General features: G+C 39.4%; 1 protein-coding gene across 3 annotated transcripts in view; it reads left to right on the top strand.

Moving 5' to 3' along the window:
- Positions 1–21,237, top strand: part of pif1 (PIF1 5'-to-3' DNA helicase homolog (S. cerevisiae)) — a 33,749-nt gene that overhangs the window by 5,288 nt on the left and 7,224 nt on the right. For all 3 annotated transcript variants that reach the window (XM_048602183.1, XM_020519488.2, XM_048602184.1), the window contains exons 2-12: positions 251–824; positions 2,316–2,445; positions 3,182–3,307; positions 5,064–5,217; positions 6,938–7,052; positions 9,212–9,318; positions 10,520–10,659; positions 15,484–15,590; positions 16,380–16,467; positions 19,238–19,383; positions 21,153–21,237. In XM_048602183.1, the coding sequence (XP_048458140.1) occupies positions 258–824; positions 2,316–2,445; positions 3,182–3,307; positions 5,064–5,217; positions 6,938–7,052; positions 9,212–9,318; positions 10,520–10,659; positions 15,484–15,590; positions 16,380–16,467; positions 19,238–19,383; positions 21,153–21,237 (1,765 nt within the window). In that variant the 5' untranslated portion in view covers positions 251–257. The remainder of the gene's footprint in view (positions 1–250; positions 825–2,315; positions 2,446–3,181; positions 3,308–5,063; positions 5,218–6,937; positions 7,053–9,211; positions 9,319–10,519; positions 10,660–15,483; positions 15,591–16,379; positions 16,468–19,237; positions 19,384–21,152) is intronic.

Here is a 21,237-nt window from a genome sequence, read left to right as displayed (position 1 = left end):
GTTGTCTCGGATTCTGAGCATCTGCAGTTCCTACTATCTCTTCTTCTATCTAACTCCCTGTTGAATGCAGTTAGTGCCAAGCGTCCAGTAGAATAGAAACCAGTCTGCAATTTTTTTGGTGCAACTTTGCCATTTTCTCCATTATATAACATTTAGTTAGGAATCCTTTAGGCTGCCACCACGTGATACAATAATACATCTTGTAACTAGTCATACTTTAAAATTTTACGCCACTTGTTTTCTCTTGCAGGAGAAGAATGCTGTCTGCCTCTTCAGGTGCTGAGGTTCAGTGCAGTGTTACAATTGAATACCTCAACACTGCTAGCCAGGCGACCAAGCGCAAAACTGTTCGCAATGCCATTATCACCCTCGGACGCAATGAATTCCGTGATATCCTTGTTCGGGTGCACGACGGCAAGCTGTCGCAAAGCTTTATCCTGCGTGAAATCCAACTTTTCACACAGTTTATTCGGGATGGGAAGAGTTCCATCAAACTGATTCCAGATAATATTCAGATCCTAGTTTCGAACTGTCCACCAGATAAGCTAAAAGTGTTCTTTAAAACTCTTTCCATCAAATACGCAGCAGATAAGAAGGCCAGCAAACCAGTCAGTGAGCGAGCCCGGCTGCGATCCACACTCCCCCGGACATTTGATACAATCAGCCCTGTGCAAGTACAGGACGTGAAAAGGGCTAACGGGCTTGAATCGCATGGAACTGTGCGAACACCAATTTCAACCAAGGGGCTGAAGGATCGAATAAACAACATGGGGCCAAGCAGGCACACAAAGCGACCCCGGAGCATCTCATCGGAAAACCGTCCGGTATGTAATCTGTTCCCCAGCTGTTTTATTTAATGTTGGTCTCTGTGCTAGGCGGCATACCAGAATGCCAACAGGAAAACAAGAATGTGGTTGCTTTCCATAATGATGTGGCAAGGTAGGTTTGATGAACCAGAATTATGAACTACCTCTGATGAGGTCCTATTGAACTCTACACTTAACTCTCTCTACTCTGGTGCCAGCAGACCTGGTGAGTTTCTCTAGCACTTTCTGTTTTTATTTCGGATTTCCAGTATTTACAGTTTTGTTTTTACTTTTATATGGACTACATATTTCTGGTGTAATTCCAGAAGGACTGGCATAAAGGTCAAGAAAGGCATCAACCAGTAAGGAAAATCTCATGGGAGAGTCTTCCCTATTTGCCTTATACATCTGGTTTCCTGACAACTGTGAATCAGGCAGTATTGACAGGGACCTGCAAGCATCTTTCTTTCTTAATTCTTGGCTAAGGAACTCTGTATGAATGGCTTTATAATGTTTGACTGCAGTATTTATTGCATAATCCTGTGTATACATGGCAAGAAGCCTTAGCAGCCCTTGCTTAGAAAAGAAATGGGTGGCATGGTGGCTCAGCGGTTAGCACCCAGGTTCAATTCCACCCTCGGGCGACTGTCTGTGTGGAGTTTGCACATTCTCCCTGTGTCTGTGTGGATTTCCTCCAGGTGCTCTGGTTTCCTCCCACAATCCAAAGATATGCAGGTTAGGTGGATTGGCCATGCTAAATTGCCCATTGTGTTCAGGGATGTGAAGGTTAGGTGGGTTATACGGGGATGGGTCTGGGTGGGATGCTCCAAGGGTCGGTGTGGACTTGTTGGGCCGAAGGGCCTGTTTCCACACTGTTGGGATTCTATTCTATGAATCCAAAGGTGTGAATTTAGGTGGACTGTCCAGGGTTGTGCAGGCTAGGTGCATTAGACATGGGGAACGCAGGGATAGGGTAGCAGGAATGGGTCTGGGTGGGCTGCTCTTTGGACGGTCAGTGTGGACTCAATGGACTGATTGGCCTGCTTCCACACTGTAGGGATTCTAAAATGAAATCCATAATTGAGGTTAAAAAAACTTTGTTTTTGTTCTTGTGCGAGGTTGATAAATACTATCCTATCTGATAATCTTTGGATTCTGGATTTGACTTTGACTCGGATTGGGATGCTTATTTCCTTATTAGCAGTTGGGGTCTGAAGTGAAATGGGAATGGATTGGGTTGGTCACCCATCTTCTGGCCTCAGTTCAAGTCAAATGAGGGTGGATTGCAGGTGGTTGACGTCAAGATTCAGATTTTTCATTTATTGCTTTCGCCTCCCCCCTGCTCAAATCCATTGCATTCCTATTTAAAAAATAACCCACTAAATTCTTCCAGTGGATGATCCCGCAGTAAAGTGAAGTGAATGACAAGGAAAGTGGAGGGGTGAGAGTGAATTTGGGATATTTTAAAAAAGACTTTTGTTTTGATGTTTGTGTATTGCTCTCCGGCAGGACACTGAGCTAAAGTCTGCCAAAAAGCCCATCTTGTCGATGCCAAGTGGACGGAAGCTGACAAAGGAACAGTCACACATCCTTAGCACGATCCTGAAAGGAAAGAATATCTTCTTCACTGGAAGTGCTGGTAAATTGATGACATTCATTAAGCTTAAGGAGGCAGATTGTAGAGACATTTCCTATATGAAAAATACAATGGCCTGAAGCTCAATTTATAAAATATTAGGTGTTAGGTGATTCAACGTATTGTAGAATGACAAACCAGAATGTTTGCTTGGATCTCTGATCAGTCCATGTAAGGGGCAAACAGAGGCAGATTGGAACATCCTGGAAATGGCAACAATCCAGCATAGCCAATCCCTACTGTCTTCTTGTGGATTGAGCATAATTTATGATTCATGAAAAACTTTGGAAGCTCTTTTTCCCCTCTTTTTCATCCCAGTTTTTCCTCCTATATTTTATACCAGGTCAGAGAAGCTTTATTCTTCATTAGTTTTGTTAAAGGATGTCTATATTAAATGTAAAATATGGTGGATTACAATATTTTGTTTCTGCTTCTGCAAGCTTTTGATGAATTTCAGCAAAACTAACTGTAGGTAAATCAGTATTTCGCTATTCCATGTGTAAGCATTATGTAGCGTTAAATGGGCATGTGTTGTTTATTCAAGGGCAAGGCTAACACAAGGAGCAGAAAACTCAACCAGGGCAATTTTTGTAACTGAACCTACTGGATATTGTTAGGTGTAGAGCTGTACTCCATTTCAAAGCAATGACCTCTTATTGACACTGATTTCTTTTCTTGTACTCTGCGTACAAATGTATACATTCCCAACCACTCACTCTCTTTCTGACTTTAATTCAAGGAACTGGGAAATCTTTTTTACTGAAGAGAATTGTGGGAGCATTACCACCAAAAAGCACCTATGCCACAGCGAGTACTGGAGTGGCTGCCTGTCACATTGGAGGAACGACTCTCCATGCATTTGCAGGTCAGTTGTACGCCATAGTATAATTCTCGATAGTAAGCTGCCCAATGCTAGGACTGAGAAGAGGTGGTAGGGTGGGGAGTCTAAAACTAGAGGGCATAGGTTTGAAGTGAGAGGGGTAACTTTCACATAAGTCTGGTGCATGTATGGAACGAGCTGCCTGAGGAAGTGGTGGAGGTGAGTACAGTTATAACATTTGAAAAGCGTCTGGGGATGGGTACATGAATAGGAAAGGTTTAGAGGGATATGGGCCAAATACTGGCAAATGGGACTCTGTGCGATTGGGATCTGTGCTTGGCACGGGCGAGTTGGACTGAAGAGTTTGCTTCCATGCTATATGACTCTATAACTGCCCCCAAGAGAGTCCAAATCAAACTACACTTTACAAATAAATTCACATCGTAGAGTGGGAAACATAACTATACCTCACAATGAGCTAATATCTATTAATCCCATGAACCCAATGATAAACTGCTATTGAACTATTTTCAAGTGACCAGCTACTACATAGAGTTATATTGAACTCCAGAGATTCAGAATATAGATGAAACTATTCACCCCATCAAATCTGCACTGGCCTGTGTTAAAACATTCCATCACATATGCTGTTCTTTTTTCATTGCCTCAGATGTTTACCCACATCTCTCTTGAAAGAAAGCGTTGGTTTTGTCATAATGATTTGAAACTCAGCATAGAATTTAAAAGTGAAGTGCAATGTTTATGGCATTCCCCAACTTAATATAATCAATGCCCTGGGTATCGATTATTATTGTCCACATTGTTAACCACCCCATTCCACTCCAGAAATGTTTAGACAAAGTACATCAAGACTGTCTGAGGAAAATAAAGGATTACAGAGACGATAAAAGGAACATACCTTTTTAAAAAAAAAAAATCAGTAAGGCATAATTTAGGTCATGGCTGATTAAGAAAACTGAATTAAATGTGCACACAACAAATGGCACAAATTGACACTGTGTTCAACCTGCTTCTATTTGTTCATCTATGTATCTTGGCCCTTTGCAAAGTTGTAGAAATTACTGTGTTATTAAACCAATTTATCAGTGACACTGTTTGAGTAGAGAATATCGTTCACAGCTCTGATTTTCTGGTCTGTGGGTCCAGCTGGTAAAAATGTTTGATTTTGTATTCATTATTTATTACAAGTAATGCTTTGAGCTATCCATTTTTATGGAGGTGAGCTCTTGAGGAGCAGGTTAAGAATACATTTAACTTTTACTTTTAATGGAAGAACAGCAAAACTAACTAACGCTTCCCATTTTTAGCTCATTATGACATTTTACTGGTCCATCAAATAAGCATACTTGTATCCTAGGTCATAAAGAGGTGAATTATTCTGAGCTTATGATGTGAAACACTTCATTGTAACTGGCCCAGGAAAAGAAAATCAAAGGGAATTTCTTCACTGTCAAATCTGGAGGTGGAGGTGCCAGTGTTGGACTGGGGTGGACAAGGTCGGAAGTGTAACCTGGTATCAGGTGGCTTCAGGCTTTCTGTAGAGATTTGGCCTGATCTGCTGAATATTTGCAGCATTTTCTGTTTTAACTTCTGACTGTTACTATCCTGCCAAATATTATCTACAAGATATAATTGCAAGTTGCAAATGATTAAAATATTGCCATAAATGAATGAATGCCTTAAGACATGTTTTTACATAGTGAAAGGACCAGAGTGAATAGATGTAGATTTATTATCTCCCTAAAATGTGTGACAAATTTTATATTTATTTTGTCATCAGGAATTGGTTCAGGAAAAGCTCCCTTACAACAATGTGTAGAGCTGGCTCAGAGATCTGGGATTATAAGACACTGGCAAAACTGCAGACATCTTATCATAGATGAAATCTCCATGGTAGAAGGAGAATTCTTTGACAAACTTGAAGCAGTGGCCAGGTATGTCACATGAGCTGCAAGACCACTCTATAACCTAGTTTATTCTTTTTCCAACCTTAAAAAAACTTCTTTCAAACATGTCTTTTAATGCAATCATATATTACAGTACTATTGCTGCACCAGCTGAGACAACATGCTGTTCACAGTTGTATTAGAGATCCCTCACTGTGGAATGTGACTACCTCCCTCATTGTTCACAATAGCACAAGAGATCTCATTTATATGTCCATTGGACCTCGGCTAGTAATGTTCCAAATTGTACTTTTTGCTCCTTTTCTGATATTTAATAGGATGCATGCAGTGATAAATGTGCAATTTGTATCCAAGTGCCGTTCTCTAAATATGTTTCTTTTTCTGATAACCCTGTACACATGAATCTGTTGATGCTGTAGTGGGTTCTGAAAGTATAACACTGTTGAAAGTTTTTGAGAAGTATAACATTGTTAACAAGCTGAAAATGCTTATGGTTTCCCAGTTTGCTTTCTGTTAATGTATCACTTAGAAGAACATCCTAAAGTGGTCTACTTTGGCACATCCAAAGACATGGTGTTCACTTCCATGTAAACACTAATAATATCCAGCTTTACTCCACCATATCTCCCTCCATGTCTTCACTGCCTCTGTACTGTCAGGCTGCTTAACTTAGACAAACCACAATTGGGAACTCTGAAGCCATTGTCTTCTGCTCTTGTCACAATCTCTGTATCCTTGCTTTTACTTCAATTATCTGTCTTGACTGAATTGGATTTTTCATAACCTTGGTGTTCTGTTCAATCCTGATTTGATCTCATATACTCCATATCACTAAGGCTGCTTCCCACCCTTGCCATGGCCTATCTGTTGTTGAACTCCAGTCAATGCCTTTTTCTGCCTTCAGTCTTGGTTATTCAATTGATCTTCCAGTTGGTCTCTCATTCTCTGTACTCTGCAAACTTCTGCCTTTAAGCCATTTCCTTAACCCAGGACCACCTCACCTATCATTTTTTTTGTCCTTGTCAACATGACATACACTGAAAGACTGGGAGTCAAGTTAAAATTTTCATCCATTCATTTGTTTTTTCCCATCCTTGAACTTTCTATTCCTGTTGTGTGTCCCTTCCTCCCTTTTGCAGTTGGTGGCTGTGCGTTGTCAGCTCGGCTACATGCTCTGAAAATTCCTCTCCTCTTCTTCCCACATAGCTATACTCATTTAAATGCTGTTATTCAAACCCTATCATTTTCACTAAACTTTCTGATGCTGTATATTATTTTTGCTCTTTGACTCGCTGTCAGGTTTTTTCCCTCTATGAAATGTAATGGGACTTTTTCTACATTAAAGGTGGCAGTTATTGATGTAGTGAACTGAAATGATGTGGTTATAATGAGTTTGCACCATTTTAATTTTCAGAGAGTGCTTGTTACTACTGACCTCATTACTGGCTTCTATTTGAATCTGCGGAAGGTACTCTCTCCCAGAGGGAACTTGCTGGCAGCTACAATTTCCTTATTTGTAGACAACAGCAATGCAGAACATGGCTTATATATATGATATTGACTTCAGAAACACTGGCAATGAGTTTGTTGACCATTTTAACAAATATACAACACTATGAAATGAGGCTCTCAAAATTCTCAATGTAAAACGATGAACAATCTATTTGGGGTTTATGGGTGTCTCTCCTACTCCTTTGTGATCATTGAGTATTGTGAGCTGATTCAGTGTTCCGTTTCACCATTGCAGGATTGTTCGTAAATGTGATGAGCCATTTGGTGGAATCCAGCTGATAGTTTGTGGAGATTTTCTACAACTTCCTCCTGTGTCCCGAAACAAAGAAAAATACAAATTTTGCTTCCAGGTAACAAGTTGACAAACATAAAGCCTTTCATTATAACAAATTTTTTTGCGGAAAAAAAAAACTATTTTCCCAAGTGATGCTCAGCACAATGAAAATAATTAGGTTTGGACAATTATCAGATGCCTGCTTCTGACACAACAGACTAAAGCTGCAAGAGCTTGATTGAGTTTCCTTGCAAAGCTCTTGCCCTACAAACTTGTAAACATGTAATGTAAAGTGATCTTACATACGGCATTGAGAATTACAGCTGTAACTGTTTTTCAGCATGTAAACTGTTAAAATCGTTGGTGATTTTGGCATCTACAGCTGATGTGACATCTGTTCTTAAAAGGAATAGCTGATAGTGTTTAGAAGATTTTTGTTGCAAATTGAATGTGTTTTGTGTTTTGAAGTTTCAGTAGCCATGTGAGGGAGAAGTAAACCAACTAGTGTGGGAAAGTTATAGATTGTGATGTTGATGTTAGAGATCTCTTAGGCAGTCTTAAGGTGCTGTAGCAATTTGCACTGTTTACATGCATGTTGTTACATTCCTGGAATGAAGGGGTTATCTTGTGAGGACAGGTTGGGCCCGCAACTGTTGGGGTTTAGAGGAATAAGACATGGTCTCTTGAAAAATACAAGATCTTGAGTAGACTTGACAGGGTGAATGCTATGAGGATATTCCTAGTTATGAATGAGAATTAGGAAATACTGTTGTAAAAATAAGGGGTCTCCTATTTAAATGAAGAGAACTTCCTTTTATTTGAGGGTTGTTAGTCTGTGGAATTCACTTCCTCAAACAGCAGGGGAGCATGTTCGTTAAATATTTTTAAAGTTGAATTAGATTCCTGAATAGCAGGGGAATCAAAAGGTATCAGGGTAAACAGATACATAGAGTTGAGCCGTACTCTAATCAGATAGCAGTATAGGCCTGAGGGATCAATTAGCCTCCTTTTGTTGCTAATTGGTATATTTTTTCTATAGCTATGAATAGTGACAGTAAAGGCTTTGACTTCCTTTGCATCACATGCTTGGTAAAGGACCTCTCCCACTCTTATCACCCACCATCAGTGGGAAAGGTAGGAGATTGGCACTAGGTCACAGAATCGATGCAGACATGATGGATCGAATGGCTTCCGTCACCATCAGTGCATGTTGGAGGGACTTGCAGGTTCAGAATCAACCTGCTTGGTTGCATTATAATAATATCTTGCTTGGCCTTTAGGTCTAGAGTTGGCACTGAAACCTAAAGCTTCTAGTTCAGATGTGGGGTGCTACCAGTGTATCACATGATCTCCCAGGTTGTACAGCATAGGAACTTACCTGATCTGATTAGATTTGGGAACTTTTTTTAACTAGAGTCCTGGTTAAGAGAGTCAAGAATTATATCAACACTGAACAAGGCATTCAGCCTGTTGTATCTGTACCAGCTCTTCTAAGAGGAATTTAGCTCATCCCAGTTCCCTGCATTTCCTCCCTAACCTGCAAATTCTGTCTCTTCAGATATGCATCCAATTTTGATTTGAAAACCATATTTGACAGTGCATCTTCATTTCCGGCAATGCCTTTCAGATCCTAACCATTCACTGTGTTTGAAAAGTTTTTCCTAATTTTCAGAATTGTTATGGCACAAAGGGAGGCCATTTGATCCATCATGTCTGCACTGGTACTATGACCTAGTGCCAATCTCCTGCCTTTTCCCCATATCCCTGCCCATTATTGCTACCCAAGATCACCCCCTCTTTGGTTCTTATACTAATCACTGTAAATTAGCATTCCTCTTGTTTGTTTGTTTGTTTGTTTGTTTAGTCTTCTGCAATGGAACAGTTTGTCTGTATCCACTCTCCCCAGACACGACAAGATATTAAAAAACCTGGATGAAATTGTAACATAATTCACAGGCTGTGTTTAGAGCTGCAAATTATCAAATCTTTCATCATCCTCCATTTTATTAAGAGACCAGACAGAGGAAAATGGTGGAAGATATAACATGAAAGGCAGGAAATGTGCAAAAAGGAAGAAAACATAAACTGAGAATACATAATTGTGCTCACTGCTGTGTTTTTGTTTCATTAGTGGGGAACAACCTACAGGAAGTGATGCTGTGTTCTGTTTCATTGGATTTTAGGAGCTTTTGCTCAATTGTTTAGTAATGTCAATGCAATTTTATTTTATTTAAGGCTAAGAGTTGGCAGAAATGTATCCAGGTAAATATGGAACTAACGGAGGTCCGAAGACAAACTGATAAAAAGTTCATTGCAATATTGCAGTCTATTCGTCTTGGGAGGTAAGTATTACAGTACATAGCATTTAGGGCATCGAGTGTCTTGCATAAAATGATTTTGTACGAGCCGTTTTTAAACCCCAGATGGATGAAGCTTGCTATACTTAACAAAAGAAATTATATCCAAAGCAGAACGGATATAACTACTGAGGCAGACCATGTTAACAAACTTAATGTGCTTCTGAAGAGATGGAGAAAAGAAAGAGGTTGAGGGCTTCTGTAAATACAATTGGGCCTGATAGCTTTCTACCATTTCTAAATTTTATTTTATGTTGGTACTTAAGTATCCAATAAAATTTTAGTGATTTCAATATTTGCAATTTTGTTGGAGGTTCCTTCACTGATTTTCTTTTTCCCATTCTCCCATCCCATCTGTTGTAACCCACAAGTGACGATGTTATTCCCGTATTTTTCATTTGAGAGCAGTTTAGTAGGAAATATTGTACGTAAGTCTCTCTAATGATGAGTATCAGCCTTGGCTCAGAGGGTAGCACTCTCTCTCCTCACAGTCAAAATTTTGTGGATTCAAGATCTATTCCAAAGATGTGAGCACATTAGCACACAGGAATAAAGGTAACTTTTAAATAAGACATATTTTCAAGGCCTTGGATTCCATGGCATTTTTCAAAGAACAGTAGCAAATTTTTCACTGTTTTCCATTCAATACTTAATTCTCCTTAAAATGATCACCAATTCGCTATTGCCACTATTGACATTATCTCATTCTGTCCATGGAGCCTTACTCCGCAGTGTATTAAATGTGAGGAACAATCTACATCAACGTTTTTATATATAGAAAAGGCATGGTGTGGACTTGATGAGCAAAGTGGCCAGTATTTGTGCTGTAGCAATCAATGATTCATTGATTAGCTTAGTGATAATTTGCTGCATAATTTGGCCTATATGAGCTTCACCATTTCTTATGTAGTTCTGGCTCAGTAGTTCCTGGAACTTTTATTTGTTATGCCTATCCAATTTTATTAGTTATGCCTTTTCTTAATTTTATTTTGTACAATCTCGCACGCCAGACAATTTAAAGGGACCAATAGTGTGGGAACTTAAAGGTTGCTACATCGGCTACTAGTGAACATTGCTCTGGAAGCAGCATCAGTGACAGACATCTAACTATTCTATCATTCGGTATTCAGAAATGACTTATGGCTGTTCTTTGTTTTTAAAAAAAAAAAAAATCCCCTGAAATTAGATGTCCAGAAGAAGTTGCTGTCCAGTTGATCAACACAGCCAACCAAAAAATTGACCGGGATGGAATCTTAGCAACACAGCTTTGCACACACAAGGATGATGTGGAATTAACTAATAAGCACAGGCTCCAGCAATTACCAGGTAATGGACAGAGATTGTGTTGGGTTCTGAGACTAATCAAGCTAAAGTCTGTGTTGTACTGCTGACTGACTTAGTCAGCATTTGCTTTATTGCAAATTCCACATGGGTCTATTTCTAACCAGGTTATCTGATTTATCATGTTTTTAACATTTCAGCATTATTTCTAATTCTACAACAGCCGTTTAGTAATCAAACTTTTACGACGAAGTGAAAATCGAAGACTGTGGATGTTGGAAATCCAAAATAATAGATAAAATGCTAACAAATATACAGCAGGTTATGGCAGTAACTGGGAGAGAAACAGAGTTAATGTTTCAAACCTGTGAACGTCATCAGGACTGGAAGAAATTAGAAACGTAATACAGCTTGGAGATCTCATTGGGTAGAATGGTGTTATAATAATGGACAATCCAGTTTGTATTTGAGTCATGTTGAATGACTCAGTCAGCTGTGGTAGGCCCTGATCTGTTTTATAGTTGTGTTCAGTGTACCTCGTACAGTGCAAACAAGAGGAAATGCTTAGATATTCGAATGATGTAGCTGCTTGTTGCTGAGTGGACAAGCGGTTGTGGCAGTGGAGAGACTGAACTTAATATGACAACTGACTATTAGTAACTGTGGTCAGATTAAAATAGTTATAGCATAAATCTGATCCAACGGGCAATAAAATCTTACTGCCAGGTGACGATGATCACCTGAAGTGGGAAAGTGTGAAATTGTCCACTTTAGCAGAAAGGATAAAGAAGAAACATATTAGCTAAGCAGTGGGAGATGGTAGAGTTCTGAGATGCAAAGAGAGCTGTGTCCGAATGAATCACAGATGATCTGTATGTAGGTACAGCAAGTAATCAGGAAAGCTAATATAATATTTAAATGCAAGGGGAACTGAGTGCATGTGTCAGGTGGCTATGCTTCAGTGATACAGGAAATCTGTGAGACTGCATCTGGACTACTGTATGCAATACTGGTCACTGTATTTGTGGAAAGATGGTAATCCATTTGAAAGCTGGAATAAGTGGATCTCCTCAGAGGATTATGAGTGTTTGGAATTCCCTTTCTCAAAAGGCGGTGGATGCAGAATCTTTAAATATTTTTAAGGTCGAGGTCGATGGATTCTTGATTATCAAAGTGATAAAAGATTGTCAGGGATGAGCAGAATTGTCGAGTTGAGGTTAAAATCAGATCAGCCATGATCTTATTGAGTGGTGGAGCAGGTTCAAAGGGCTGAGTGGCCTACTGTTATTCCTTGTTTGTACGTCCTTATGGTGAAATTCAGCTACTTACATCAGCTTTATTTTGTTTTTCTTCAAGCCAAGTGAGGAATCTCAATGCTAAGATGTAAAATATTTTAACTATCAGTATCAAGCAGTACCAGCACAGTGCTGGTGTAACGTAAGTTAAATGCAGAGTAAAGTTTTAATCTCCATCACTTTATTAACAAGGCCTCTTTTGTAAGAATAACAAATTTAGTGTAAAATCATGGGAGCTTTCTATCATAGACCCATTTTCAGTAGGAATTATATTGAATCCAACTCAACCAATTTAGTTATTAAGGACTTGAAATTCTTTCTTTATTCACAGGATGAGGGCATCACTAGCTGGCCAGCACTTATTGCCCAGAGGGTAGTAATGAGTCAACCAATAACACTTCATGGTCACCATTCGACTCGTAATTCCAGATATTTATTGAATTCAAATTCCATTATCTGCCATGGTGGGATTCAAATCCACATCCCCTGAACACTACCTGGGTCTCTGGATTAACAGTCCAGCAATAATACCACTAGGCCATTGCCTCTCTGCATTGAATGCAGCTCCGATAGGTGAAAGGAGATTTTGTTAACCTACAGTACCATGTGGGACACATTTACTATGACAGTTAAATGTAAATGACCAGTTAAACTGGTTGAACACCTGTTTGGAGCTGTAATATTAGCAGAATATACATTATGGAACTATAATTTCTTGCTATTATAATGCATAGTTAACCTGGTTAAGGCACTCATTGAGGAGGTCATCATTCTAGAACTTTAATAAAAACAGAGAAATTCTGAGGAAAAATTGGACTCAAAGTATACATTCTGTTTCTCTCTCCACAGATGCTGCCAGTTTCTCCAGTGCTTTGTTTTTTTTATTTCTGATCTCCAACATCTGCATTACTTTGCTTTTATTAAACTTCAGAATTTTTTTAGAAGTTCTTCTTTAAAAAGGCTGCATCAAAAGTCTTCTGGTGGTTCTAATGATAATATTAAATGGGGGTGGAGTACGGGAGTAGAAATATTTTGCAGTCCTGACTTTTTTCACTCATCTTGAGCAAAGCCTTTTATAGTCATTTGTCAGCACCTTTTTTACTTTTTTTTAACTTCTATCCTCTTACATCTGTACACATTATTCACTATTCTATAGTTGTGAAAATGGTCCTTTGAAATGCTACTATGTCCTGAAACATGACGACTATTAGGAGTTGAGTTAGGGCAGACTGCATGGACATTTGTTTTCATTTTAAAGTTTAACATTTTGAGAGAGTGCAGGAAACTATGTCAAAGAGTAAGAGGGATGTGATGAGTCCAATCAAATAATTTTCAGACGTTATCAAGGTGGAGGCAGCATATGTAGGCAGAGTTGAATGATCACACATAGCAAAATGTTTTACAGGAGCATTAGCAAACAAAATATGTCACCGATCCCCTTAACGAGACATTAGGACAGATGACCAAAAGCTTGTTCAGAGAGATTTAAATGTGGGCATAAGACGAGAAGCAGGAGGCAGAGAGGTAGAGATACTTAAGCAGCAAATTCATAAGCGTAAGAGTGAAGCAACTGAAGCTATGGCCATTGATGATGCAAGTGTTAAAATCGGGGTGTGCCAAAACTGTTGTAATACAGATGTTACAGACGGTGGTAGGCTGGAGCAGGTCACAGGGTTAGGGTAAGACCACAGTAGGATTTGAGCACCAGGATGAACAAGCTTTGCTGGAAGGAAGCCAATGTAGAACATTAGTGATGTGTACTCAGTAACCGTGTTAAGCACAAAGAGAGGTTGAAATTTACTGTACAATAAAAACTGAAAATGTGAAAACATTCAGCAGGTCAGGCAGCATCTGTAGTAATAGAAACAGTTAATATTTCAGGTTGGTGACCTTTCCCCAGAACTGGATAAAAGAGATGTAATGGATTTTGAGCAGGGAAGGTCTTTAATAGGATAGATGACTGGAGATATTAAATGACTGAAGTATTAGTCTTCGTATCAATCCGCTTGTTATCTGCTTCACCTCAGCACTCTTGCTATGCCTGGAAGTCTGTGATACAAAATTGTATTTACAGTGTATAAATGAGACTTTTGACAATGAAGACAGCACACTGCTGTCCTAAAGATTGAAAGTGTTTATTGTCATTATAAAATATTTTGGAAATACTGTGCCTAAATCTACAAAGAAAGGAATAACATTGGTGACTCCTGGTGGTGAACCAAACAAGACTCTCATCATTTATGGTAAAGTGACCCATGTTCAAGGAAACAGTAGCAGGGTGTGTGCTGAAATCAGTAGTAACCTGCCTAGAAAGGCAGGAGTATCCCACCCTATCCCTGTAACGCTACATTTCCCATGGCTAACCTGCACATCCCTGATCACTGTGGGCAATTTAGCATGGCCAGTCTACCTAACCTGCACATCTTTGGACTGTGGGAGGAAACTGGAGCACCTGGAGGAAACTCATGCAGACAGAGGGAGAATGTGCAAACTCCACAGACAGCCGCCCAAGGGTGGAATTGAACCCGGTTCTCTGGCACTGAGGCAGTAGTGCTAATGGCTGAGTCACCCAGCTGCCCCTTTGTGGCTGTGTGAGGCTGTATCCATCAAGGATTTAAAGCACTTCTGTACATAAATTGACAATAAATAGTAAAATGTGTTTTTTTTAAAAATTAAAAATAAACTGAATTCAGTCTGCCCAAACTTTGGGATTCTTGTAGGCAGTTGACTGGAAAGACTTCAGCCTTCAATCTATGCTGTAATAGAATGTCGGTTCTAGAGGTGATAATCTAGTGTCTTTCCAACTGCACAGTTCAGTTCTTTTCTAATCTATGCTTTTGATTTTATGATGACAAGGCTGCCATTTTAAGTTGGGGTAGTTTGAGAAACCTTAGCTCTGCAATTTCTCCCCTTGTTGCCTGATTCTTCACAATGCATTTAGTGCAGAAAATGAGAGAATCTTTGAGTATGAAACAATTCCAGGGTATATGGAGTTAATACAAGGATCGCTGATAGCCAAATGAAGCTGCAGTTGTGAAAACATATTCCTTTTGTGTTGAGAAAAATATATTGAAAAATTTGATATTATTCAGGCTAAAAAGTTCTCCAGAAAAACTAGGTCATGTTTTTGGGGGGTTTGAGATTGAGGGTGGGGGTGGAGAAAGCAAGTGAAGGAAGCTTTGTAAGAGAAATGCTTTGGAATAAGGCAGCATTGAATACCTGAATTTAAATTGTACCCAAGCCATTGTAATTTAGCTCCAAATTCAGTATTACCAAAAGCCCTTTGATTCTCTTGGCCTTTGTTCAGCTATCTGAAAACTCAGAAACTCATTGTGTGGAGAAATCACTGCTATACATGTGTCATAGGACTCTGTGCTACAACTTGGCTGTACTCCATTTCCTTTAAGTTCTAATTTATCATTTGGATGAGTCATAATAAAGTAATCTTTGATTATGATAAATGTAATACTTTAAGTTCATTTAACATCGTTCTGTTACCCTTCTGCTGCAGGGGAAGTGATGGGCAACTGAGTTCTATGTGGTGCTTACCTAATCGTTCTTATTATGTTTACAGGGGAATTGCATACATATCAAGCTATTGACAGCGATCCCATGTTTGTACAAACATTAAATGCCCAATGTCCTGCAGGTCAGACACTGCAGCTGAAGAAAGGGGCACAGGTTAGTACTTAATATCGAAACATTTTTTTTGCATTAGATTCAGACCGATCTAATATTCTTGCCACCCCTTATTTCCTCAAATCCCCAAAAAAGCCACAAATTATTGCTCTCTGTTTCCTATCCCTCAGCTATTTTTGATACCGTGCTGCTGCTCTCCAGTTTATTCTATGATCTATAACATTCCCCACAATTCTGTTGTGCAGCACTGTATTAGACACCTTTTGGAAATCCAGTACCTGTTTGTTTCATCTTTATTTGATCTCAATAATCTATTTCAATGAGTTCAATATCCTGATCTCAAAACAATGCTTGAATCATAGAATCCCTATAGTGTGGAAGCAGGCCATTCAGTCCATCGAGTTCACACTGATCCTGAAGAGCATCCCACTCAAACCCATCCCATAACCCTGTATTTCTCATGGCTAATTCACCCAGCCTACACATCCCTGAACACTATGGGCAATTTAGCGTGGCCAATCCACCTAACCTGCACATCTTAGACTATGTGGGAGGAAACCGGAGCACCCGGAGGAAACCCACGCAGACATGGGGAGAATGTGCAAACTCCACACAGACAGTCATCCAGGGTGGAATCAAATCCAGGTCCCTGGCACTGAGGCAGCAGCGCTAACCACTGAGCCACCCCATGACTATGTTACTGAATGATAGCCAGAGGAAAGTTCTGGAAAAACAGAGAGACCCTGTATTACCTTGTAACTAAAGGTTATTTCATATATAGGGACACAACTCTCCAAACTACGCTGCAAGTCTGCTTCTTCTATTCTGTAGGTGATGCTGACTAGAAATCTGGACATAGACAAGGGAATGGTAAATGGTGCTCGAGGAGTTGTCATTGGCTTTGAATCTGGAAACATACGTAAGTGCTTGTGTACAAACTATCAAAGTGAATGATTGGGATTAATTATTTTAACAGGAAGAGTCACGGAAAAAATATCTTTTTTTTTAACTCTTACAGAATCCAATCTAGTAAAACAGAATAATAAGGCACTGCGGTTATTTTTATGGTGAGGGGACAAGCAGAAGTGAAGTGAGATTCAGACCATTTAAAACAGGGTTGATCTGAGGACAAATATACAGTTATATATTAGCCAGCAATGAGCTTTATAAATGAATATCACAAAAAGTGTCTATAATTATTGATAATCCAAGCTGGGTTAACAACATTGTGAACAAATTTTAAATTGTTGAGGTGTCTGGTTTAATGCAATGCCAGTCCAAGTAACCCTTTTAAAGGTGGATGAAAATTCTTACTGGAAGTATCTAAAACCTGTATGCTGAAGCAGTAAGCTGTGCAGAGAACCCAAACACACCACCCTCCAGTTCCAAAAGCTGCTGCCATGCACGGACTTCTGAGGTCTATGTAGCGGCAGGAAATGTTAGAGGGAAAATAAATCATGCTCCGAGACGCTGCCTCACTGCCAGCAGTGAGCTGAAGGTCACCAGCTATCCACTCCGATTTCCATGTTGAGAACTATCCATGCAGATTGATCGTTGTAGCACATATTAATGAGACGAGATGTGCAGCTAATAAGGTCATCAACAAGCAAGAATCTCACTTAATAGGCAACTCACTGATAATTGATTTAATTTAAATGATTTAAGTCCTTTATTGTCACGTGTACTCAAGTACAGGAGTACAATGAACAGTGTACAATGTCTCCACACACGGTGGCATCTTAGGTACAAAGGTACCCAGGTACAAATTCATAAAGAAACAAAGTTAAAAGTTAAATGGTAAGGGGACATATTGGAAGATAAGCTCAATACCTTCCAGTCAACACACGGTGTATCAAAAGGTGGACGTACCCACATCAACAGCCTTTCTACCTCCCTACTGACATCAGTTGGCCCCCTGCTGTTTGAGGAACCCCAGCAGCTTCCTGTGTTCATAGTCCTTTATCCCTGGAGTCTGTGTGCCTGATGGACAAACCCCCTGGCAGAAATGTTGCCTCCTCCCCCAGCCCTGCCAGACTCCAGTCGTTCCTGCTTCACTTCTCTCTGATCAACCTGACCTGCCCAACTGGTCCCAGCACTTTGTATTTAATTTTGTTCATCCCTCTGAGTACAACTCAATCTAAAACACCTTCTCCTTTTAACCGTGACCTTAGCATGACCACTTCTCTCAGTAATGCTGCCAGCTTCCTGATTGGGTAAAAGCCTTTCTACAGATGCAGTGTTTGCTCAAAAAGGTTTGGGGCCCACATTTGGTACTGATGAGTATCTGTAAAATTCTGGCCATTGTTTCAGCTATTTAAGGGATGAGGAAAGTTAACTTTTCAGCGTTAAAGTAATGTTATAAAGAAACACAAGTAATGTAGGGAAAATAAAAGTAAATCTGGGACATTGTGACTACAATTGCGACAAAAACTATTATGTCTACACATTTATAATATGTCCCAAAGCACTTCACAGAAGGTTATAAAATCAAGTACAACACCAAGCCACAAAGGAGATATTCAGTCAGGTGACCAAAACTTGGTTAAAGTGAGAGGTTTTAAGTGTATTTTTAAATGAGTGAAGTGTGATAGAGAAATGGGGAGGTTTGGAGAAGAAATTCCATAACTTTGAACCAAAGCAGCTGAAAGTACATCTCCCAGTGGTGGAGCAATTAAAACTGTGAATGCTCAAGAGGCCAGAATTGGGATGACATAGCTATCTTAAAAAGTTATAGAACCCTAGGATGTTGCAGAGATAGGGAGGAGTGAGGTCACAGAGTGAGTTGAAAACAAGGATGAAGATTTTAAAATAAAATGAAAATCAGAACCAACATATGTCAGTGAGCATAAGAATGAGAGGTGAATGAGTTGTGCAGTGAATTGAGACACTTTTAACAATAGCTTTGAATGACCTCCAGTTTAGAGGGCAGATTGTGGGTTACCAACTAAGAATGGATTTCAATAGTTGAGCCTGATGAAGTGGGTAGAATGATGTTTGGCACTGAATGAGATGTTTGAGTTTGCTGGGAGAAATTAAAAATGTAAATTTACAATGGTTGAATGGGGGCTAATATTAAAAAATTACACCACCTTAAAGTACTTCAGTCTGTCTACTTCTTGATTTAACTGAAATGGAATGGGGAGCAGCTAATTAAACTTGGGCCTTAGAGAAACTCAGCAAGTTAAATGGAGGCCAAAAGGACCAGGTCCATGAATTGATTGCATTTACAGCACTGCCTGTGGGTGAAGAGGAGCAGGGATGTTTTTCCATATTTCCACCCAGCCAAACATTCTTACCTGCTTCCAGCTCCATGAGCTGAGACACCTCATTGACTGTGATCCCTCCTTCCTCTCTGCTCCCTAGCTCCAGCTGGTCCTGGTTTTTTTCAATAGACAGGCACCCAGTCTGTCCTTTTGACGGGCTGTGGGGTGGGAAGCCTGCAGAAAATATTTAAGACTTTCTAAAGTTAATACTTAATCCAGTAAATGTATTGTTCTGGACCTCATGTCCCGGACTCCCAGTCACCCTCTGCACAGATGGGGGCATAAGTATTTCTGCATGCATTATTGGTTTTGACTCTGTTGGATCATTGTCTATAATATGAAGCATTCACAAAGTGGTTAGATGCTATACATGTCTTTAGCAAGAAATAAGCAATGAGTTAATGAGTGTTTCTTTTATCTGCCTAGCCCTTCCCCAAGTCAGATTTTTGTGCGGTGTAACGGCGACGATAAAGCCAGAACGTTGGATGGTTAAAGGTTTAGGTGGATCCTACCTGACGAGACATCAGCTGCCTTTGAAGTTAGCCTGGGCCATCTCCATTCACAAGAGTCAGGTATTGCTGTATTCCTGAGCAGATCATAAATGAAGGAATCAAACTTCCCCATGAAAATACTTGATGGATAAGTTTTACTTTCCAAACATTTACCGTTATGACCAAATCAGAATCAACATAGGTAAAACATAAATGTACAGACAAATCATTATCACCAGAAAATTGTTCTTCGGATAGCTGATACTACAGTTATGTCTTGCAACACTATAATTATATACTGCCCCTCACCAATATGTCATCAAGCACTTCATAATTAATTGCTTTAACATGGTGGCATGTTATGTAAACAAATGCAGTCACATTTTGTATAAAGGTGGTGTTGGTTGAAAGAGGAATATTAGCTAGAAAGCCGAAATAAATCCTTGATTTTTTTTTTGAATATTGCCACTGGATCACTAATTTTGTTTTGCATATGAAGGTTAGTACCCCTGACAGTGCCACATTCCTCAAGAGTGGGATTTGAACCTATAATTTTCTGACTCCAGGGCCAGAGTGCCGCAAACTGAAACATTTGATGTAAAATAATTTCAGCTAAACTAATTTGAATGTGCAAATTTGAAAATACAAATACATCTTTCTCTTCTAATACTGATGAATCACGTCCCCATTTTGCGTTAAGCAAAATATGGACTTGAAAGTGTTTGTAACCAATATAAACAAACCCTTGGTCTTATTACTTTTGACAACTGACCTGTATTGTTCGTTGTGTAACTTCCTTAAAGTGAACATCCAGGAGACCTTTGTGTTCAAATAATTTCCACATTAACTATTTTAAAAATGCAATTCTTTTTTAAAAATGTCACATTTCCTTCCCTTTTAGCCACAGCAGCAGCATCAAGAACAATGAGGTAGTACTTCCATCCAGTTTATAGTCACATGCATGTTAAATGTGGTGCAATTTTGAGACACAAAAGGAGCTGATCTCAAATAAAAACAGAAATTGCTGGATAAACTCTCTGTGCAGAGGCAGATACAGTTATGTTTCGAGTCCAATATAACTCTTCTTCAGAACTAATCCAGAGTTGTCTGACCTGGTGGACAAAACAATATCAATCTCATACCAGTTTCTCAAATTTCTGCGTAGTTTGTTTTGGTACTATATTCCCTTTTTAGTTCTCCAAGGGTTAACATACCATATTTTCCACAATTAAGTGCACAAGGTCTGAAACAAACATTTCTGACAGCTGATGTTTTCAATCTGTGGCTTCAAAGCCCTTTCACTAAGCCTCCTGGGCACAGATTCTTGGGAGGTGGAATTCTTCAGCTTTGTCATTAAAGCTTTTGACTTTTGTACAAAGATTAAATAAGAGATGACTTTGAGCTCTGTGATCTTTTGTTGGCGGAGGAGTCAGTTACTGGAACAGATTACACTTGACAGACATTCTATGCACTGCAATTCTCATGCCCCGCTTTCACTACCCAGAGGGAGTTATGGATGTCGAGAATTGGCAAATGGGGAGAAAACAATTATGCAGGTGTTCCTTTAGTTCGCTTCCTACAAGTGTAAATAAATGGGTGTGCTTCATTAAGCAGATGTAAAATAAAACTTGAAAATCTGAAATAACTACTGCAAGAATGAAGCGAGCAGATCTTGAATGTGTGCATTAGAGTGAAGCAGATGATGGCGAATCAGTAGCTCATTTGACATCACTTCAAATTTTACTTTGTTTAAACCATCTGTGGGGATGTTACTTGCTTTGATACATGTATGTGTTTCTAGAATAATTGCAATTAATATTTATTTCATTTATTTACCCTCTCTGGTTCAGGGCATGTCATTAGACTGTGTGGAGATCTCACTCGCACGCGTATTCGAAAGCGGGCAGGCATATGTGGCGCTGTCTCGTGCTCGAA

Source organism: Rhincodon typus, chromosome 10 (assembly GCF_021869965.1).
Source record: "Rhincodon typus isolate 14 chromosome 10, sRhiTyp1.1, whole genome shotgun sequence".
Classification (NCBI taxonomy): Eukaryota; Metazoa; Chordata; class Chondrichthyes; order Orectolobiformes; family Rhincodontidae; genus Rhincodon; species Rhincodon typus.
This window is presented reverse-complemented; position numbering and strand designations above follow the sequence as displayed.